At 38.5% G+C, this 24,102-nt stretch overlaps 2 protein-coding genes across 2 annotated transcripts in view; one reads left to right on the top strand and one right to left on the bottom strand.

Annotated features, from left to right (window-relative positions):
- Window positions 1-1,190: 1,190 nt before the first annotated feature.
- LOC129113515 (protein phosphatase 1D-like) lies at window positions 1,191-8,331 on the bottom strand. The gene is made up of 7 exons (XM_054625853.1): window positions 7,648-8,331; window positions 5,862-6,090; window positions 5,546-5,670; window positions 5,240-5,421; window positions 4,834-5,061; window positions 4,360-4,456; window positions 1,191-3,327 (listed from the first exon to the last, which is right to left on the bottom strand). Exons 1-6 carry the CDS (start codon window positions 8,153-8,155, stop codon window positions 4,364-4,366), a joined length of 1,365 nt encoding a protein of 454 aa, XP_054481828.1. The 5' UTR covers window positions 8,156-8,331; the 3' UTR covers window positions 1,191-3,327; window positions 4,360-4,363.
- Window positions 8,332-8,526: 195 nt separating this feature from the next.
- Window positions 8,527-24,102, top strand: part of LOC129113112 (roundabout homolog 1-like) — a 91,203-nt gene continuing 75,627 nt past the window's right edge. The window contains 5 exon segments of the mRNA XM_054625257.1: window positions 8,527-8,657; window positions 12,282-12,322; window positions 14,928-15,066; window positions 19,584-19,699; window positions 21,413-21,505. Coding sequence (XP_054481232.1) covers window positions 19,606-19,699; window positions 21,413-21,505 — 187 coding nt within the window. The 5' untranslated portion in view covers window positions 8,527-8,657; window positions 12,282-12,322; window positions 14,928-15,066; window positions 19,584-19,605.

Below are 24,102 nucleotides of genomic sequence, written 5' to 3'. Positions count from 1 at the left end.
CCTGACAAATATGAGACATTTCTCAACCCATAAAGGCACACTTGATCCTTTGATCCTTGAATATTTGTTTTGGTAATTGAGTATATGTAGCCTTCTTAGTTACATTTCACCACTGGTGGAAATTAATGATAAAAAAATAAATAAAAATAAACATATGTTTGGACTACAACTTTAGCCCCCAGACATAATTGTCCACCACAAAATATGCACTCTGCATGAACTGAAAGGAATATCTGTGTCTCTTGAAACAGAACCTCTGTTTTAAGTGTTTTAAATCATATTAGTGGGACTGTGTACAGATATTTAGGGAAGTTAATATTTTTGTTGGGATCAGTATTTTGCCTATTTTAAGTGGATCAGTGTTGGATCCTGTCCAGGCCAGAAGGGGGCAGTAGCGAAGCAGAGTGGCTGATGTAACCCACTCTGGCATTCAGCTGTTCTGCTTTACACCAATATTCCACACAATAGCCCTTATAAACCTGACAAATTTCACTTCTTATACATGATTAATACAATATAACCTTGATCATTTTTTCCTAATCCAGATGACCTGCACAGTTCAACAATATGACTTACAGTTATTGTTTTCTGACTCAAAGCACATAGAGAGCCCGTCACCTGTCCTTGTCTGTAATGTAATTTGATCTCCAAAAGTCTTGGAGACTTTTAAAACTTTGGTGTCTCAGTTATTTTTCTTTATTCACACAAATGTAAACATCTTTAGCAAAGTCTTCGGGTTGCTCAAAATGAAGCTATTTCAGTAATACAGCTTACACTTTTTGACTCAGAGTGTCCAGCATACAGAAACGCACTGGTGATTCTCATCAGCTGATTAGACTTCAATCAGTTCCTCCTTCTGTCTGTGATTAGTGTACTGCTGTTAACAAAACAAGATATTCAAGAAACTAGTCACTGTAGAGCCACAACTGTTTAATCTCTTTACATTACCGCCATCTACTGGAACATAACACCAGTGCACCCATGTACAAATGTGAGCAAAACTATTGCCTCTATATTTAAGCTACACAGTAGCTGAAGACAAACACGGTTCCATTAACAAAGTCAATGAACAGGTTACTTTTTAAAACAGAAACATGCTAGTCATTAATCATAGTCATAACAGCTTCACCCACAAGGCTGGATATTGTTGTTTGAGCAATATAGACACTGCAACACTCTTTAACGCCACCGATTTGAAAAATGAGAACTTTATTACAACACACAGACGCTGTATATCCAGTCACTTTCAACGCATGTAGCTTATACAGTTAGTCCTGAAAACTGGTTGCAGTGGACATGAAGCCAGACACAAAGTATTATCATAGTCAAAAACAAAAAACACATGCCCATTAACATCCATTACCTCTGGACACTTCACAACATACAGAGTAGATCCCAGCATGCCAGACTCCTGAAGAACCCGATAATTTTGCATAATAACGTACTGTACAAACTACTATTGCATATTGACGTGCTGTACAAAATCAACAAACTGTACCAGAAACAAAAAAAAAATGAACCAGGTTTTGTATGCTGTAGTGCAGATGGTAGCATGACACACTGGGCCACAGCCATACTTACATTAAGATATCCTAGAGATTCTCATCAGTTTGAGTCCCAAATATGAAACCCTGTGAATAGCACCTTTGACTCATCTGTGCTAAGGCGACCATTACGTTTTTATGGAAAAAGGAAGGCAAATAAATCAGCTTAAACAGTAACTGAGCTGCCATGTTAACACAAGCTACAAATTCACAACACACACACACACACACATGAAACGGGCACTTCCTGCGCTCGTACCATAAGGTGTTTTATGTGCAGATTAAAACACAAGTTATGGGAGCAGACCACACATAAGGATACAAGATTATGAAAACAAATAGAAAAGGCTGTTGGAATGGTGTTAGTGCCAAGTGGACACTTAAAATAAATTGGGTGTTATAAAAACAAAAGTCAAGGAGAAAGCAAACTCAAAACCATCTTCCAGTGAGGCACAGGTATTGATCTTGGCTTTCACATCAGCACCTAATTACAGTACCAAAACCCGTTGTTTAAATAAAAAATGAAGATGGATCTCTCCAGCAAAGAATAAAACTGTCCATCAAAGTACCATCAAAGGGTCAGTTCACTGCAATCACACATTATGTACATGGATAGAGATACCACTAGGCAAAATGAGAGAATATTTTTCCAAATTTGGGTGAAAAGACCCTTTAACGCCTCCTCACAAGTTATGCATAAGATACACCAATTAGCTGAGTAGCAATTGTGATCATGACAGTACATAATTAGCCACTGGTACACAAAATAAGTAACATATTTAAAATCAATATCCTTATAAATACCTCAGACCATTTTCAAATATTTCCATTATTTTGCACGCTACAGCATCACCACTAACAGGGGCTTCTATTGAACCTGATAAAAAAAACAAAAACCTAACATGTCAGAGTAGCACATTTCATCTGGTCTGAGGTATTAACTCCAATGAATGAAAGACTGGGATGTTATGGCATCCAAGTAAAATCAATCTAAAACAGTAAAACCATTCGTTAGAAATCTAAACTGGAAGATCGCACGTGTCACAATTTTGGTGAACCGATGTTATCTCAGATTGTAGTTATCCATCCTGAAAATACATCTTTTGGATATACTATACATACTTTTACGTATGAAAATAGATTGTGTAGATTGAATGGATTTTTAAAATTTCTGCGAACACTCAATTTTAAAGAAAGGGCAGGAAGAAGACAAGGAAGAAAAAGGTTAAAACAGCAACACATTTACAATCTCAAATTTCTCACATATTTACAAAAACAAAGACTTTTTTTTATAAAAAGTATACATCTAGGAATTGGCCCCCCAAACACAGTTTCTCTGAGACAAGAATCAGCACATGCACAAGGGGGAGTTTTGGTGCTGTGGTAGGACACTGCTTTCCTCAGAGGAGCTTCTCTTTTGGCCGTGAGTTTGACTGGAATGTTCCCTTTGTACATTGCCATCCGGCATCTCCTGGGGGAAACTTTTGTTGGAGGACCGGCCAAGACGACGAGGGCAACCTCTTAGCTCAGCATGTGTGTGCGGAGAACGGCGAGGCCTTTTAAAGGGAGGAGCCGGAGCAGCGCAGTCCAGCTGGGTTGCAGAGTCTTGCTTTTCGAAATCGTTTGCTGAAGCGTCTGAGGCGGGCAGAGTGGCCCTCACAGAGTCAGAGTCAGGTAAGAGCTGTGCGGTGGCACTGAAAGCTGCTTCATACAGCCCAAAGGCCTGCTCCAGAGCTGTGGAACTTTCTCTGAGTGGGGAGGGAGCACTTGCTGAATCACCCTGCTGAAATAATATATATAAATAAAAAATTGCTTATTATCATCATATCATATGATAACACACATGTATTAAATTATCAAAGATAAATCAGAATCTGTCCAGAAATTTCTCAAGAAAAAAACCCAAAAAACACAACTTGCATCATTGGAAAATTAATAAATACACAGATGGAAGCTGTTACAAATGAACAAAGACTAAACTCATGGAAATAAACAATTGTTTGACACACATTATTGGAGATGTGTTGAAATGTGATCTACATGCCCAAGCTATAATGTGGAATATAGAGAATGTAGGCAGTGAATACAGATCTATGACTTTCCATTGAATGATGTGATTTGGCTGGTAGAAGCATTCTCAGTCCTCCTCTCCGCTATTCAATTGTATTATTGGCAAAAATAATAAAGTTCAAGTGGTCATCTTCTCCTCCCAAAGAAAATCCCTCTCTTCTGTTCAGATATTGTATTTTCTCAAAACTGGATATGGGGTCAGAATTTTTTTTAATATATATATATATAATATATAAATGCATGTTTATTCCAACTTTTCATCTAATGCTCTAATGTTACCGTCTTCTCACTTGTTGTATATGAAGAAAATATAAAGGCTGTGAAATCCAGTATACTGTAATAGACCATTTTAACATAACTGTCTCCCTCTACTGGCTGAAGTGGGAAGAAGGTTTAAGGTGACACTGGTGATGCTAACCATCTGGAAATAACAAAGTAATTTAATGTTTTTGAATTAGTTATCTCACTTTCATTTTCATATACTGGACAACTCATTTGAATAAATAAGCGATCTACACTCTCTTTTAGCAGTACAACATCAATACCACTGTAATCAATACTCCCAAGCAGAGAGGAACAACAAACTGGAAGGGTCACTTGTTATGTTGATACCCAAAAAAGCTGTTTTTTGCCACCAGATTTAACAAGAAAAGTCTGGTATTGGGCTGATTGATCATATAAATCATTTGGCTGGTCACATTGCTGACACTTTGACACATTTTTTTTTTTATAACCGAGCAGTCACCTCACTACCACTCCAGGCATGGCCATCCCTCATGATCTTCTTCAAATATCTCATCTTCTTCAAAAAACATGTCATCCTCATCCTCATCATGCTCCTCCTGTTGGCCCCGGAAACAAAGAGTGATTTGTTGAAACCAACGGTCCACTGATAGAAACTGTTGGTGTGACCTTAAGTCAACCGCGATCGGTGACTTTAAACATTCAGATTTCAACTAGCGGTGAAAGTATTAAACAAAATGACAATAAAAAATGGACTGGAATATATAAAAGGACAATACAGCGAATAGCAAACAACAACAAAAACAAACACAAATATTCTGTATATTTTTCCATTTTCATAGTAGTTCTGAGGTACTTTCCCCAGCAGTGACTGTAATATATTACCTATAATATGTCCTTTCTCTGTATGATTTGAATGGTTCAATCCAAACTAAAGATTACAAAAGGAGGATGCAACAAAAACTATGGCACTTACCTGTGGGACCACACACGTGTTATAAGCAGTTCCTGGGAAGGGAACATGGTCCATTCCTGTAGACATGTCAACAACAATCTCATCTCGATGCATAGGGACAGGTGGGCCTCCGCGCTCCTGAAGGGCCAGGACGATAACTGTTGTGTTGTCTGCACGGAGCATGCGTTCTTTCCAAAACAGAAGGGCTGTACATCCCAGCCGGCGGGCGCAAGACATTCCCTTTGGTCCCTGGAGGCAAGAAGAAACAGCAGACGGAGAACGTAAATTATTCCATAAATTCCTCCATCAATTATTAAGATGATTACTGCTGCTACAACCGTTTTCATCCTGTCAAAATGATAACACTTATTGTAACTAAACACTTATACCATAGCACAAAAATGATATTACTTTTACAATAACGTACCACCATTTTGTCGTGGCTGGAACACATATTGACTGCATTCTTGGGCGGCATCATATTCCACAGGCCGTCACTGCCGAGGATGATGTAGCGATGCCGGCTGGGGTCAAGGGTCATCATGGTGGTATCGGGCTCTGGAGAAACCACAAACTCCCCGCTGTAGAAGTCGTAGCTCCACAGATCACCTTTGAAAAGATGACGAAATATTATCACTTTTGAAGGAATAATCAAACAAAAAATAATAATTATAAAGAATATATAGTATAACATTATGGACACTGAACCCGACAAACAGGGTGTCATCTTTACCGAGGGATCGGGCCACAGCCAGGAAGGGGATCTGGTCAATGACTGTACTCCTCCTCACAGGGCCGTTATGGGTCAGCCTGGGCCTCTTCCACACAACACGGTTTACTCCAGATTTTTTCATGACACTACAGTTACAAGAAAAATACAGCACACTTCAATACAAAAAGCTTGACAAGAAATGCAGCAATGTCTAAAGGAACAAGGTCAAAAAAATATCTGCCCTCAGCGGGACGTATGTGGTGTGTCTGACATAGCCCCCGACCTTATAATACAACTCAGTCTTAAAAAATGTCCGAGTTCCCGTTCACCAACTCACCTGCCACCCAGTCGTTCAATCCTTTCTTTTTCTTTGGGAAGTTCAGGTTTATGGTCTTGTGTTATTTCAAGCGCCTGGAGCGTGATATCAGAGTCGTTTTCCTGCACTCCAACCACCACAGCTGAATCCCCTACATGGGCGACATACATGTGGACCCCGCGGATCACAATCACACTGGCTGTGGTGCCTGATGTACTGGGCAGGCCGGTAATAGTCTTTGGCCACTCCGCTGTAAGGGGAAATATGATAAATAAAAAGTAAAAATGATTAATGTTACTCAGTGAACATTATTATATGGGCAAAATTGGTAAGTCAGTGACGACAATAACACAATGCCAACATGTTAAAATAGTAAATTATGAAAAATAATAGAATAATAACTCTCTGTTATTAAAACAGCAACATACAGAGATATGGTTTCTTAGATGTAAGACATAAGTAACACTTTTAACAAAAGTTTCAACGGCAACAAGTAGTGCAGAGAGTACACAGGAGCCACGTAAAATAAAGGTGGAAATACCATACTGGACTGTCTGATTTCCAATCTACACCGAAGGAGGCATAAGCGGATTATGAATATAAGGAATAAGACAGTTAAGAAGCCTTTCCATCCGGCATGGAAATGTGTTAATAGCGTCTACCCAGGTCAGGAAGCCTTTCCTTGTCTTTAAAACAGTCTAACACAAATTATGTTAGCACACACAAGTAAGCAAACACATTAAGTGACAGCTGCAAGCGAGTCTGGGGCGAATGGACACTTTCACAGCAGCTATACAGCCTTAAGAGCAACCATAGGATATAGTTTGTTTCTGTATCCTCAGTATTCGTTCTTCACACATATTGGATTTTACTGAAGCTCTCTGCATCAACAAGAGTTCAATACAGGGGAAACAACAATTTACACTCATGGAAAATTAGCCAAATAAAATAAAAACATTCATTAGATGAAAAAGACAAACTGAAGACTAATACTATCACATAGCACTACTGGTGAAGATAGATTCTCCTAGCCACGGATCAGAGTGCTGTTGCATAAAACATGACCACCACGTAAGCCGTGCTTGCTCTAGTCTTGAATCTGGCTTATTTGGGGAAAATTCTGTTTCATAAGGCAGGAATTAAAAAGGTTTGACCCATGTTACCATATAAACGTATCCCCGCAGGGTAGGCTCCTGCTGTTTGGGGTAGTTTTGAAACTTAGCTTCAGCTAAGGCTTAACTAGTATTATCTTTTACTAACCAGACTCCTAAATGGACCCAATTATTATTATTATTTTTTTTTTTTAAAATCAGTGCCAATTCTACAATTCCTTTCTGCAGAAATATGTGATATTATCCACAATATTTCATAATAGAGGGAACAAACGTTGTGCCTATATCAGATTTAGAGACTGATAAACGAAATACACATGCTTACCACAACAATTAAAAACATGGATTGTAATCTGACACCACCCCAAATTGAAATGAATATGGGTTTATATTGCACAGACTCTATAGAGCTTTACTGAAGGGTCTGTGTCAGCTCTGAGCGCTGTGTTGTGGTCGGATGACGGCCCACTGTGATGATTAGTGATGGGATGGGGCGTCAGAGGATTGGTCATCCTCACACCAGCTGAGCAGGTTGCTGCCTCATGTGACACGGTTTGCTATCAAGCGTTGCTGCTCAAAACCGTGACAGCAAGAATTATGAGCAATAGGCAGCGATAAAACAGGCCTATGAAAGGAGGGGGGAGATATGCTTATATAAGATATGATATAAGTATGCTTCACATTGATTGACTTACGGAGCTCTTTCCACATCGCATGGTGACAGGCGATGAAACCTTTCTTAAGAGCGGCACACACTTCGCTGTGATCCTTCGACCAAAACCCCCGCTGCTTTTTCAATAAATCCCACAGATTGTCTCTCGCGAAATGTGCCGCTTCTCGACCCCCGTGGCCATCGAAAACAGCGAAAAACGCCACAGACTTGCGGGTGTCGACTGCATGCTTTGCGACTTTCCCCTCCGATGCCGGTGTGTTGTTGTCCTCATTTGATAGACTCTCTACCCACATCGCGGAGGCTGGGCCGGACTCGGCAGCGACGTTATGGTCGTGTGTCTCTTTTCCAGGCTGTTTTGTAGGCTCACTGTCCGCTTTCCCCTGTCCTCCATGTCCCTGCGGCTTCGGATAGTCTTCGACTGGCGACGGCGTCGGCTCGTACTCGATTCGTATCTCGACCACGTCCTCCATGTATTTCCTCCCCCCTTGCTCGGAAAATGCACTCATACGAAATATTATCCCCTCGTCCATGATTGTGAACGCTGAATAGTGAAGCTTTAAGCAATAAATGGCACATGGAGCTGCTAACTGTAGCTCGCCAGCTAATTTTTGAACCGTTTTTGCCGCGATTGTATGGCCGAAGGCTTCCTTCCTATTTTGTTTATCTTCTCCGAGACGTCCCGCTGTACGCGATGACGTCACGTTCCTTCCACCTATCAACGTTGCAACTACGCATGGCACGCCTGACTATTATGGTGCCTTTGCTGGCACTGGAAGAAATTGGAAATTTCATGTGGCAATCACATTACAGTTACAGACCCCCCCCCAAAAATGCAAATAGGCTTGGATATGGCCCTATTTATATGGCAATATTTCGATTTGTCGTTGACGAATCACAGCTGCAGTGCTTTCGCATGAGTATGGCAACTCACGAGAACTTTCTAAAGTAGACTCTTTGCAGAAATGAGGAGACCGTAACGTCCCATTTTTTTTTGCACAGAATTCCCTCCAGCATGACAGAACTACAGCCGAAGTAAGCAAACAATATTCAGAAAAAATAATTCTATAGTGACCATTGACTGCAATGTTGTGATAACTGAGTCTATGTATCCATATTATCAGAAGCAATATTACATACTTGCATGCCGCTTTTATTAGGAAGGTGGCCTTTCAATTGACTTAATCCTAACCGTAAATTACTCACACCCACTTAATGATAACGTTCAACTAATGCTTGACAGGCAAAAAGTAAGCAAGTGTTTATTTCTTAAGCAATACCTTATTGCCTCCTTATCTTTAGAATAAACATGACGTAAAATGAATTACAAGGTCTTAGTTATGTAAAAACTGTTTGAAAATAATGGAAATAAATATTCAAAAGCCGTGTAATTTAAATGCTGAACATACAGTTCGACACTTTAAAGACTTTACTCTTTATTGCCTCAAACGACTTCACACTTTACTTAACACTCTGATCTGCTCATACATGACTAAGACTTTGAGTTGTCTTTAATGACCCTAAAACTTAAACTTGTAAATCGTCTTAATTCCTAAAACTGAAGTGTTGGTCAAGGTGAGGCTAACGGCTTCTTCCAAAAATGATATTTTGACATGTTAGCAGGAAAAGCACACGTTTAATTATTCAATTAATGATGGCTGGATTCCATTTAGCTGTATTGGTTTGAGGCTCCCGCTATTGTGTGTGACAGCTCACTGTCCCACTGCCATGGCTTACTGGGACACTGAAAGGGAATGAAACCATCATTAACGTTATTAGAAACACCTGTTCTTTTTCAGCAGTGCCAAGTCAGGGTTCAGCTGTGCTAAAAGGCCTATCCTGCTCCTCCACCAGTGGCAGGGACAGCAATCTACACCCCAGCTGTTGTGGAGGTGTGATAGTGTGTCATCCTTGTTCTTAATATATATGATGTATAGTTTTGCTGTCATGGTAGAGAAGTGAAAAATAGTATCTGACTGTTATTTATAAAATACAGTAAGGACTAAAACAATATTGCTATTTCTTTGATTTTTTTAAAAATCCTTTATTCATGCAGTGGGACCTTATGGTTTATGATCTCTCATTTAAGATTTTTTTTTTTACTAAAAAAGAACGTTCACTTAACAAAGATGTGTCCTCTGTGATGGAATCCCCAAAATTGCTTCTTAACAAAACAATTCCAGTATGTTTTAGTGCCATTCTTTTTTTTAAGCATGTTTTTATTATGATTGGGATTATATCGTGCATCAAAATTATTTTGGCCAGGATCGTGGTAACATGAGATTTCACATCGTCCCATGCCATCACCCTATTGTCAAGTTTATTTTTTATTGTGAGCTTACTGCCAGCATTCCTGTCAGCTGTAAAGACTAAAATACATATGCTACTTACCCTCACCCATCACTGCCTGCCATTATGAATCCACATTTAATGTATTCAGTGTCATATTTCCTCACCACACACTTTGGAGCTTTTACTGCTGCAATGTTGTCTCCTACATCATTCTTTGATTTTAAAAACTGAATATTTTGTAGCACTGCCTTGAAGGAACATTAGCAAGCTAACAGTGGCTGAACACGTTTGTCTACATGATGATGTATTGTGATATTTATACGTAAATAGTCATTACAATTATGCTTTGTTTGAGTTATGTTTTGTTTTACTTATGTGAATACTTGAGCACATTTAGAGTAAAAAATAAACGATTTGTCAATTCACAAAAAAAAGCTCCTCAAGGTTACCTGGGTTTTGCAGGTTGTGTGAACGTAATGCTATGTCTAATGTAGTATCAAAAGAAAAGGACATGGATCATGTTGTATTGTCGCAGTGTTTTAAAAAAAAAAAAATCAACAGTTTAAATTAAAAACACTCTATAATTTATTTATTTATTACTGCACAGAGCACAGTGTGTTTGCATGAGCTCTTTATCTAACACAGTAGTGCTACAGTAATGCAAGGTGTCAATCCAACCAAACAACCTAAATTATGAACCTTTTTTCACAGAAAATCGACAAATAGTTTAAAACAGCAATTTTCACAAAAGGCACGATTATAGCACACATGTAATATCACGAGTCTCTTATCTTGATGTATGGTCGTCATATGGAATCCGCTTACAGGTTCATTATTATACAACACACATTGATTCATGACTTGACAATCTAATCCCACATGGTTTACAACACAATGTTATGTATGTTTATGTATGTACTGATCATGTGTGTTTGATCATACATTTATGCCTGTGGTCACAAGTGACACAGTTTGTGCAGTGTTTATGCAGATGCTTACAGTATGTGTAAATCATAGACATGCCTGTTTGGACTTGAGAGATGTAGTTGTTGAGATTGCACTAAAACATTGCCCTTTATTACATAAACTCAGCCGTGGAATTATCAGACATTTAGATAAATCCTTGATTTATATTTGTGATGTCCAACACAGACAAATAATTGCTGTTAAAAACAAATTGTCTTATAAGATAAAATGCATGCATGGTAATTTAATCTTTTTTCAAATAAGGACACATTCCTGTATTCATTATTTCTCAGTGTGAACTACTTTGTTGAAACCTATATGCATTCCTCTCAGGTCCTACTCAGCTGTGAGCTTTGATGGTGGATTTCTTTTCTTCTTTCAGGGAAAATCTTTACATCTCTCTCTCTCTTGTATGAGAGAGGCAGAGAGTGAGTGAGAGAGGATGAGAGATAGGGGTGAAAAAGGAATTTCCCACATTATACTTTCCCCTAGTGTCTCCATCCCCTAAAACCCAAAGCTCTGACCTTGACTTTAACCCTGAAGAGCCCATGCTTTAGTATTGCCCCTCTCCTACCCTTTCTTTCTTTCCTTCTTGCCTTCTTCTGTCTTCTTTCTTTCTTTCTTTCTTTCTTTCTTTCTTTCTTTCTTTCTTTCTTTCTTTCTTTCTTTCTTTCTTTCTTTCTTTCCATCCTTCCGTCATTCTCTTTACTTTTATATGTCCATTAATAGTCTAGCCCTCTGAGAGGACCTGTCTGCACACAGGCCACTATTACAGATGAAGTGATTTCCATGTAAATGGTGTCAGAATGTCATTTTGAAGTGAAGCGGCTGAGGAAATGAATTCCTGAAGACGAGCGAGATTACCAAGGGGCAATGACACCTGGGTTGCATTCTTGCACATTCCCCCATGCAGCTCTTGTATAATGGTCAATCCACAAAAATAGCTTTGTTTGGCTCCCAGACTGTGTAGATGCTGAAGTGTCAGTCAGCCCAATCAAAGAGGAGAAAGGGACAGGGACCCAAATATTACCATATGAATGTATGGTAATATAACCATTTTTTTTTTTTATATGAGCAAATCACAGTTAAATTCTGTGTTTGTGTGTCTGTGTGTGTGTGTGTGTGTGTGTGTGTGTGAGAGAGAGAGAAAGTATTCTTATTTAAGGCATTTGTTTCCTCATCAACACACAGTAAGTGTGATGATAAATTAGTCGGGTACATGTTAAAAAAGATTATATTTGGACCTCAGACAATTTCAGGGCTTGCCATTAGTTTATGCAACAGGTAAATCATACAGATAAAGAAACAAATATTAAGACCAAGACCGATGACGTTACAGGGCAGAGAGACTAGGACCAAGGGTCGACAGGTTTCAACTCAAATCTTTTTCTCTTCTAACAGACACACCAGGGAAAATCGTCTTTGCCATTTCTATAACCGAGGTGAGTACATGCATGTCACTGCTTCTGTGTGACTATCTTTAAATAACTTGATTGTGAAAATTGAAATGGAGTAGATATTCTAACATAATGATAACATTTATCAATGATCTGGGAACAACTAAACATTCTTCATATTTACCCTGAGATATTTGATCTCTTATCTGTATAATGGTAGTAATATGTGGGGGTGATCTCTGCACATATCTACTCATTTGCCTTTTATAAATCATTCTACTTGTGTTCCAAAAAGGTCATGGCTGATAGAAGAATAATGATTAATGGTTGATTTTGTGAATGAATGAATGCGAAGCGATATATCTCAACATAAGTTGTTGAAAACACCCAAACTGAAACATCGGTAAAATGCAATTACAGAAGTTGTGGAATAATTGAAACAGCAATTATCTTATGTCGTAATTGTCCCATGTTTCCTGTGAAAACTCACAAACACCAGTACTGAGCTTTTCCTCCATTTGATAGCTTTAAATTAATTAGGTGGGAGGTTGGAAAATACAATCACTGAATAACATTGATAACAAAATGTTAGTTTCCAGGTGTTTGTTGTAAATACGGCTATCCTTCATGGGGAATCGTGCAACCAGTTATTGCAGTAATCATAACAATTATAACAAGGACGAGGTTGAGAACATACATGTCAAAGGCGACAAAGAGCATAGATGAATGTAATATAATGATATCCTACATTCTCCAAATACAAAACATATATTTTCTTTTGATTGGCTGTCACATAGTGTCGGCCTTTGTGTATTTCACCTCAAGTTCAAACTGCAAGTGACTTGGTTATTCTGACCAGCTGAGCAACATTTTCACTAGAGGAGACCACGTTCTCCTCTTGAGATGATTATCTTTCCAATGTCACACTCACAAGTCTGCTCCTGTCAGCGTGATAGATGACCATGATATTGACTTGAGGTTAATTCAAAACCGCACTGCTGAGTTAGATGAAGGATCTGGATAAGAGGGCTGCAGATAAGAGTGCAGTTGAAAAGAAAATTGTTTCGGGTCACATGCCCTGATGCCCCTCTATTGCAGCATCAGACTCTATAGATCATTTTTTTTTTTCTATAGAAGAATTGAATATAAGAAGAGCCGCTAGCCAAAGAGCTAAATGTTTAGCTTTGTGGATTTATAAATGCTGTTAACCTCACTCATGTGTGTTTGGGTCTATTTTACACTGTGCAGGTCTTAGGCGTGCATTGGTGTCAGCTAAGAATACACATTTGACTCTAGATGAATGTGCTTGCACACAGATCGATCTTTCCCGTAAATGTACAACAGCAATGGAACTCAAATTGTTGATGAATTGAATGCAGCCAAAATGATACCTAAAGTGTCTGCATCTGCCTGATTTGTGCAGCCCATCACACTGCTGTACGCTAGATTGAATTGAATGAATAGCTGCTAAGCAATGTTGCGGATCAATTCTCCTTTTTTTTTTACACACATACGCACCAAAGAAGATGCATTCATCAGTCATTGTGGACATTGTTTCCAATACTAAAAAATAAAAAAATCAATTATTGTAAACAACTGTTATTTGTAAGTGAGCACAGGCGATCTGGTCATGAAAAATACACAGAGCGGTGTATAGTGGGGGAGAATGCAAGTCAGGTGGACTGAACAATCTAATGCTTATTTTAGGGTGTATGTGTTTGTCTTTGCTATCTCCATGATGAATTGGGTGTTTTCCTGACTTGTGGCTTATGCATGCTAAGGTTCAAGCAACCCCCACTGTTTATACCTGAATGGGAATGAGCAGGTAGCAAAAACAAGAGGGCGAAAACAATTTCAATTCCACTCAGTGAAAGACACAGAGGCAGGCTGGTTTTGCTGCAGGTGAACATAGACCCAGTGGGATGCTTTTCTGCAGATTGTGAACAACAATGCAGAGATGTGTCCCTGTATTACAGCAACACACACTGTGATTCTCCACTGCTGCAGGTAGCTTCAGCTGTGATGCTGTATTTGGAAAAATATCAAAAATATACAGTCCATATATGTGTACACTGGACTACAAATTGGATGAACAATGGATAATATAACAGTTAATTTTGCAATACATAGTTTTGTAATACATAATGCTGTAAGTGTTGCGTTATTGAAGACAGACACTCTGGAAATATTCAAATACATTCAGAATTTATTTAACACTCTGGTTTACCAGTACACATAATGAAAGCAATCAGAATACATTTTTAACTTGCCACATATTTATTATGTAGTCCATGAGGTCCTCAATGACTTAAAAAGAACAGAAAATTGGAAAATGGTGAATAAAATGCATTTCTTGTTTTTCAATTGTCTGAGAAAATGAAATCAAAATGCTAATTTTATTGTTGAAATTCACCATTTTATAATGTCCTTGAGTGTGTGAGGTACCAGGCTTAATCTGTAATAGTAAATTGTCTGAGTGCAGCCTTAGGACCCTGAGGATATTGGACCTAGGTTGCTGCAGAGGTAGCTTTGTGATTTGTATGCACCCCATCTGATAGCGTCTCCTGGATCACAGATGGATTATTTAGGCTTTTCCTTCAGCATAGGCTCCCTCTTTTGATTTTCTCTCCCTCTTTTTTTTTTTTTACAGGTTCGCATTGTATCTTCCCTTTTTCTCTCTTTCTCTGCTTTCATTGTTGGGTACTTGGATGCCACAGAAACACACTGGCAGAGATTTGTCTTCACCAGAAAAAAATGGAACAATAATGCTGGAAGAATAACCTGGAGGGGTAAGTTGTAAAGTTATACTCATATTAGTGAGGCTTGGTTAGTATCTTTGATAATTTCACTATTGTGAGTGTGCATGTCTTTGGCGTAGGTGGCTTCAGAGGGAATTGAATCCATTCCCTGCCCATTGATTCATACTGGAGCAGATGCTGTCCACGTGCTGTGGTGCTGAAAGTTATTTGTGGTGAAATGCTATTAGAATTCTGATGATTGCATGTTGCCAAACAAGCAATGATTATAGTTTACTTTCTTATCTTGAACATTTATCCTTAAATATGCACTTTGACTGTAGAGAAGTTAAAGTCAAGTCTTTATCATAAAATGATCATGGAATTAGTTTGACTGTACTTTGTATTCAAGGTTACGGCTTTTAATAAAACTCAGTCAACCATGTTGTGGATTAATATTCTAGTTGTGTGGAATGTGGTGGCATGCATATACTGAATAACATATACAATGAATGTACCATATGTGTAAAATACCTAACAGTCAGCATTTCTACAAAATCAAAGTATTCATCTTTTTCTCTCTCTCTCTCTACGATCCTGGTGATGAAAATCCTTCAGAGGTTTTGAAAACACTCAAGGGATTAAGCTGTGTACAAGTAATCTTTTGCTAGAATAACTTTCAAGCAAATGCTACTCATATCTTAAAGGATCACTTAATCTGGTGGATTTAGTTTATTTGGCTGTAATATCGACTCCAAGAACGTTGCCCTTTACTGACTTTCCCGTCCTAATAAAGGGAGGGTATGGAGTTGTTTTCTTCTCAGCAAACATCGGGGAGGTATGACGACCCTTTTATAGTATTGTACTGTGAATGAGAGCATTGACCGTAAAATCACTTTCCAAGTTGAGTGGAGTCATTGGATTCATTCTCCAATTAATCCATTAATCTGTAAATGCTTTGAAGTGGTCCCTAAGGTGTTTATCAAGGAGGGATGAAACAATGGTTAGCCGCACTAGGCAACTTTCTGTGCGGTCATTTGGGTGGTCATTAATATTCCTTCCTTTCCTCTTAACACCTAAAGTCTTAATCAGATGTTTATACAACACCAAACATACAGTGGATTTTTTTCATTACTTGCAAATGCAGCTAGTAGCATGTTTAGTTGTCTACGGTCTTAATGCTGACATATCAGGGTCATTCATCCTCTGGGGCCAAAGGTCACCGTCCCTTGTGGCTGGTCCATGGCATCATCTGTTACTCCTTACACCAGTTTTTTCTCCTCCATAATGCCGACTCAGCCGACTATGACTTGTTACCATGAGTCCTGACAGGGCCCCGGACATTGCCTCTCATACTTTTAATATCCTTTGTCTTGCTCTGATAGCTCCCCGTAATGCATTATAGTGGCAGTGATGAAAGCCATGTATCCGTCTCCACATCCATTTCCCCAAAAGACACACAGCCACATGTCAGCGATAACTGCCAGGTGCTGATAAGAACTCTTCAGTCCTACATGAGGAGACAGTGAGCCTTGTACAATGTGAAAGTGTGTATTGTATGGCTTTACTTGATTGACAGTGATATATGCAGGTGGTTTGTGTGTTGTGTGTACATCAAATATCTGAATCAGTCTCAAAAGCACAATCCTCTTCTTTTGACACATCTCCCTCTGTGCTCTTGATTTAGACTTCAGTTATTGCGCAGGGAAAATAAAAGTCAGTGAATCCTACTTCCAGGTTGTGCCCCCGGCTTTCACTCAGACCCCCGCTGGTGTTGTACTACACCAGCTGCTAATTAACCATCACATCTCAGTCCGCAATGGCCATAGGTGTAGAAGTATTTAAATATTTTCGGCCCTATATTAAAAAGCCAATACAATAAATACTTTACGAAAGCGTTAGTATTATAGTCATTCAAATGCTACAGGTGGAGTGAAATATGTCTGATTGTATTTAAGTATCTCTGTTGTATTTAAGTATCTGTTGTATTTAAGTATCTGTTGTATTTAAGTATCTGTTGTATTTAAGTATCTGTTGTATTTAAGTATCTCCCCTGCACCTTTTGACATGGCATACCAGGTATAACATATTGCACATTGTCTGTCTCTTTGAGCACAGGGGATTGAATTGAGGAGGGAGAAAAGATTGGGAAGGGGGAGGCTGGAGGCTGATTCTGTTTACGCTCCACTGCTCGCTACAGTATGTGATCTGTCTGCCGTGGTATAGGGGGGAGCTCCTGTTCTGTCTTATTGACAATATGTTAGATGGTAAGCTGTGATTATTCCCCAGTAGACAGAAGAAGGAAGGGGAAATCAGCAGTCCCGTCTCCTTCGATCTGCAGACTCCCCATTAGCTCAGAGCAGATGACTACAACAGATATTTTTTTGAGTATTGGACGCCTTTTCGTGTTCCGAGTGTCAGTGCATGCATGTGTTCATGTTTCCAGTTATGATGACAACATCTATTGTATATGACACAGTATGATGCACAGTATGCGTGCATGTTATTTCGGATACACGGATGAAACCAACACAAAGTGCTCTTTTGGCTGAACGTATACTGTATACAACAATGCATAGAGGAGTACTATATCATATGTTGACTACACATATTGATAATCTTTACATAATGCACCCCTGTCTTGAATTTTGTTGTTTTCATTAGTCTATTCAAGTCATTTTTCAGATGTGAAAGTAAAAAACAATTCCACTGCAGTAATCAGCATATTTACACATAAACTTAGGTGCTTTTCCTGTTACACTCATAGCTCCCACTGGCATATTTTTTAATTATATCTTGGATTTTTTAATTTTTTTATCCATTCTACACCCACTTTCTGCCATTCTCCTTTTTGTATTCCCAACGTTAGGTCAAACTAAACAATGCAATGTTGTTATTACCACCCACATTTAATATTCAGCACTCTAGAAAATGCAATCTTCCTTGCTCATTATGTTAGTGATATATCCTTGATGTTTGTGTAGATGATGTGTAGCAGATGTCAATATGTTGAACGTTATTCATATTGAAAATTATATTACAACGTCATATTATTGTTTCTGCCTTTCATAGCTTTTGAAACCTCAGCATCTTTACTATATTGGCCCAACACTTTCAAATCTCAGTAGATGCTATTTCACTAATCAAGTTTTTATTGCCGTGACATGCATACAAATATGCCAAGCTGGAGTTGACTTACAAGATTCCACAAATTATTATAAACCAGATCCAGAATGTAGAGCAGAGATAAAAGTAAAGAATACTTAGAATTCACACAACTTGTATCATTACATTTCAGACAGTCATATTTATAAAATTCATAACAGTGAATTACAAGGAAATTATATAATTAACTGTATATATACAATTTCTGAATCTAAAGCATTTGTCAAGCTTCCTTTTCGAAGGTTTTTAAATAAAGTCAGCTAGTTTGAAGATGTAGAACCAAATATATCACTCCATGAAAGATTGATATAAAAAAAAAAAAAACCAAACCAATAAACATATAAAGTTACTCCTTTTACATTTTGTATACAGAAAATCTAGTTGGTAGCAACACATCATACAGTTAGTAGATAAATCTCAATCACAAGCTTTTGGCATATTTACCATGTTGGCTGTTGGTTTGCATTTATTCAGAACAATTAAAGTGGCGCATAGAGTCGGTGGCCACAGGGTGCCAAGACATCCCAGGAATCTGGCTGTCCATCAGACAGCTAGGATGAGTTGCAAGGCTGTTTGTACCACAGATGGCTGATCAGTACAAGTGACTTCCCGTTTTCACCCGCTTGGCGCTGTCACCGTATCCCATCACCATTCCCACTTGAGAGCTATTTTTTTCCCCCTTGTTGTTAGTACTTGTGTGTTGAGGACGTGTATTTGTTTGGGGGCTTAAGGTTGGGATGTGCAGCAGGTAAATGTGAGCATGTTTGTATGGTGGTTGACTTGGATTATGTATGAGCACATGAAATCTTGATGGAGCACCTGAACACAAAGCTGCTCACATACACTGTTTTGCACAAAGCACACAGAGAGCATGTTTGAGATGTCCTGCTGAAGCTCACTGGTGTGAAGGAATAGAAACGGGAAAAGCAGCAGTGAAGTAGTTATCTGCATTCCCCGGGTATGTGTGGATGGATCAGACTGAATCAGACCCAGAGTTTGGCTGCATGCAGGGTGGGTTTCGGAGGAAAGTCCATCTGTCTTCTTCCCTTCTTTTTATAGTGGAATTTCACACAGGAACATTGTTTTGTTTGGTGCTCTCCAGCAGGGTAGACGAGGAGTTTGTGTGATTTGACTTTGCAGGAGGAATTTTATAAAACCATAATGGGACTTTATTTGGCTAATGATAGTGTTAAACAGCAAACCCTTTACAAAAAGGGCTTAATGGGTCTTAACTCTATTTTCAGTCAAATTAATAGCAGCATATCGCCAAAATAAAAGCAAATAATTATGCTATCTGACTAACATAGGGGCACAGTGTATACGGATTGTTTTGTTCCTCCAGCATGTCTCAAGTTCAGTTTCCATGTTTGTGCTGTCCCAAATTTTTTTTTTTTTCTGGTTTCCAGGTTTATTGGGCCATTGGGGACCATGCTGACTTTACAATCACCACTCCCATCCCTTCTCATCAGCCTTCTCTGTGTCAACCAGCTGCAGCGGGGCCTTGCTGCGGACATTTTATCAGGTGAGAATCCCATCACTGACCAGACAAAGACATGACATAGAAACCTTGAGAATACTCATCTTTCACTTTTTCCATCGTTCTTGATGTGTTGTTGTATTAATTTATTGTTCTTTTAAGATGAGATTGTGTTTAGATTACTTTGAAACATGTGTTACAATAAAACTTTATGAAATAATTGCATTAACTCAAAAAGCCTAGTTTTGCGTCCAATTACAAGAGTAGTTTGCACACCACAGACTTTTAAAAAAGGCTTTCAGGGTTCATGGATTTTCAGTACAAAGACAGTTTTTCTATTAAGTGAAAAATAATATTCTTAAACAGAATACTCTCTCCCTCTCTGGTATTATGACAGCCATTCTGAATACATGAACAAAATAAATAGTCTAAAGACTTGCTTTGCGAGGTGACACTCGTATGCCAGTTTTGGGTTTGTGTGGAGAAGATACGAATGAAAATGAATTCACCAATACTATTTTACTAGCAGAATGTCAGCACCTTGTAGGTGCAGTTATACTGTCCTCTAGTGGCTGAACATACACACAGAACTCTGGATATGTATTAATAATTTATTTGTGAAATATCCATAAAGCAGAGCATCCCCAACTTGTTTGTACCCTTTGATTGAGCTCTCTGTTTTTTTTAATTTCTCCTTAACCTTAGTTTATTCTAGATCAAATTGATTTCAGTGTTACAGAAATGTGTATGGTGATGAGATAAACAGTGTTAATACAGGTCAGGAGTAATCTATGTGTGAGCTTTAGGCTAGGTGACTCACTTTATAAGATGATTATTATGGTTTTGAGTCAAATATTTACTTCAATATAAACAAGTCAAAGCTGTTTTTTACATTCCAATGAACATATTTATATGCAGTATAGTAACACATCCCACAGTTCTATGTGTCTTTTACATTTAAACACCTTTTTAGAGCCTGAACCAAGATGCTCTTCAAGATGACAATACCAGAAAAAGTTATTGGCTTTAAATCCAGTGCTGTGATGAACTGGTTGCACCCTTTAGTGGTGTATTTCTAGACAATTTCCATGCCAAGCACAGGCCAGTGTATAAAGCATGGGTACAACAATTTAAATGTTATTGTTGGTGCACGGAAGCATTTAAACATTATGCATGAATCATTTCTTTCAGATTGTGTTCATTGAGGATATGACAATTCCACTACTGTAAACTGTACAAAAGGTTTATGGTTGCTTAGCCAATTTACCATTACCTGTCTGTAGTTTTCAGAAATGTGTTGCATTAGATTTAGTGTCTGCCTAGACAGAAGAGATCATATTCTTCTGATGACTAAGACATGAATGTGTTCATACTTACTTCACCACTGATTAGATTTGATCACACATATCGGTGTTGGCGCTCAATGTGCTTCCAAAGAAAAACACATCAATTTAGTCACTTTACCCTTATGTATAAAAAAACGAAAAAACAAGCCTCGACTTGATGAGTCACCATCTAAATCAAATACGTCAAAGTAATTTATTTAACAATGTCAAACAAAAATAGTAGTAGTATAGTAGTAGTAGTAGTAGTAGTATAGGTTACCATACAAGAAGACCTTTTATAGACTAAAATGCCCATTTCTACAGTATTTATCAATCAGTCCTGTTCATTAATGTTGCACATGGATGATTCAAGCAATTTTATACATTTTCCTTTTAATTGTATTACCTACTGTAGTTGTCCCCATCCAAACAGATACAGAGAAACACAGAGGAAACCGTGAGGTCATCGCCCAAACACCTGCATCTGAACCAGTATCCAAAGAAGACAACAGCCTCGGATACAAAGGTACGCTCCAAGTGCTAAATTTGATTTGTGCAAATGTGCTGGTCGATAAAGAACATTAATCATACTTCCCTTAAACAATCCAATGGAGAGCTTTGATGAGTTGATGAAGTTTAGATCTTAATGCCTGGCTCTCTATACAACATATCACCATCATTATTTAGTCTCTGGTCAAACACCATGTTGTTGTTATATACCTATACTTGTGTTAATCCAGCACTAGGTGTTATCAATCAAAGGTTGTTTAGTCTTTTTCAAATTTTATCACTATTCAAACTTGCAGATCTGTTTTATCCAATTATTTTTGCTCTACTTCTAAGCGGCCTAGTTTTGAATTGGTCTGATCGTGTAAAACAATTTTAAAGAAGTCTCTGAAATAAGCCTTGAATAAGCCAGCAGTCAGTAAAGTGGTGCTCCAGATTGTGCGGGGTCTGTATTTGTCCTTTGAAAGATACAATGTTGAACCCAATTCCCAGGAAGAGGACTATGTTTTCCTTTTGCTGACAAAGACTCTAATACCACTTAATGCCAGTTCAGCAGCTGCAGACCCTAAAGTGCTGTGTCCAAAGCCAATACAGTTCAATCCCTTCTCCCTTTGCTTTGACATTTTTATGGTGAGGGCTCTGACTTTGGGATGTACTGATATAGAACAAAGCTAATCGTTTAACAGTTCTCTCCCTATAGCCTCTATGCTTTTACAGGATGACAAAATAAGACTTTCTGCTCAGTCTTTCTGACGCCTGGAGCAAATTCAAGTCAAAAAAAGTAATGATGTTTTTGGCTTTTTATCTTTAATGGGCAGCATGAAAAATAGATTTTTTATTTTGTGGAACCTAATTTGGAGCTCTTACTGGCTTTCATTTGATGTAGTTTATGTGGAGCTAATGGCTGAAAGAGGGATTATTTATCTGTCTGTTTCCTATCTCAGGATAAGAAGCCTATTTTCTTCATACCTAAAATCTTTGTGGCCCAGCAGAAAAAAGAAGATGACAGTGTTATTGTGAGATTTGAAGGGATGGCTAAGTCTTAAAGACTGATAAGACCATCGGGTTAGCTGCCAGTTTGCCAATTTGCAGGGAGAGGTTTGGCTATTGCATCAGCTATTCTTACTGTGTGATGGTGAACGCCAAGTCTGTCTCTTATTTTTCTTCAACCCTTTATATGACCCTGAGCAACTAAATTGATGTGCAGTGAGAAGTGCTGACAATCATGCAAATATATAAAAGAGTGAAGGGAAATGAAAGAGTCAAAGAGCTGTCACAGACAATAGAAAACAGGGAGAGTGGAGAATCAACACGGAAAATAAAAGCTAGAATGGGAAAACATAATGTAGGAAAATCACAGCTAATTGCAGCAATATGTGTTACATACACAAATATCCACATAGCTCCTGTAATTAAAATCTGCACTTCTTGTCCATGCATGTCTTTTTTCTTGGACAAAGCAGTCAATAGTGATTAATAGAGGACTAGCTGAGGCCAGGTTTGTTGGTCTGTGGAGGTTCCAAATTATTTATTCCTTCATAAATATTTTTTAGATTTGGCTTTGTGCTTTTTGGAGATATTTTCTCCCCTGGCTCAGAACCAACTAAAGAGCTACTTTGGAGTGAAATAAATAAAAATAGGTTTCAGTATTTGGCACTGTCTCCTTGAAATCCTTGCCATTTTATGTGCTGTGTTGCCATGAAGACGCGCGTGTCTTTGTGTCCAATTTTTCACCATCTGTTCCTGGAAACATCGGTGCTGGAGATTCTTTGGATTGTGACCAATTGTGAAATGCATGATAGAACTCACAAACCCTGCGTTTAGCTGCGTGCACTGCACCTGTTGTTATGCTGAGGCCACACGCGCATGAAGCACAACCCCACTGTTGAACCTCTGTCAACTTGTCATATGCGCTTTTTGCCCTACTGTGATTACAGCTATTTTATACCTGTCAGTGTTATAAAATGATACTAATTCACAAACACAACATGACCAAGACCATATTGTCCTCTACAATAATATGTTATTATGGTGCTAGTCAGTCTCTGCCCACCGTGCTGCCAGAGAGTCATACAATGGGGATGATATTCACTGGGAGGAAATAGAAAAATGTGAACAGAGGCCGAGAATAGCAAGTGCAACCATTTAATAGGACTTGGGAGAAATAAGAAAATGCAACAAAGCAAAGCAAAGAAAGGAATGGAAACTGTTCTTTAATGAAAAAAAAAAAGTTTTATATGAGACTTTACATTCACATGTTTTCCTGGTTTCCTGCACTCAGCCTTGAGTGCAGGCCCCATTCAGCAGAGTGGTGCACAATTGGCAATTAAAGGATTTGAGGCAAGAGGTCGTGGACAGGGTAAGGCCATTTTTTGCTCAGTCTAAATGTGACTTAAAAATACCAGCAGCATCACTGCTTTTTCTGTGGCGTGTTAGTGAGACAGAGTGATTGAAGTTTCTCTGAATGCATGATTACCGTCTCTCTTCTTCTGTTACTAATTTTGGCTGGACTTCTGAAGGAATTTTTAAAAGGTGCTTTTTGTTGTAGAAATTATGCCTGCACTTAGCTTGGCATGTTTTTGTAGTGTCATGCAGCCTGCCTGCTTACTCCCCTGG

Source organism: Anoplopoma fimbria, chromosome 24 (genome assembly GCF_027596085.1).
Source record: "Anoplopoma fimbria isolate UVic2021 breed Golden Eagle Sablefish chromosome 24, Afim_UVic_2022, whole genome shotgun sequence".
NCBI classification, from domain to species: Eukaryota; Metazoa; Chordata; class Actinopteri; order Perciformes; family Anoplopomatidae; genus Anoplopoma; species Anoplopoma fimbria.
Note: the sequence above shows the minus strand (reverse complement) of the source record. Positions and strands in the feature narration are given on the sequence as shown.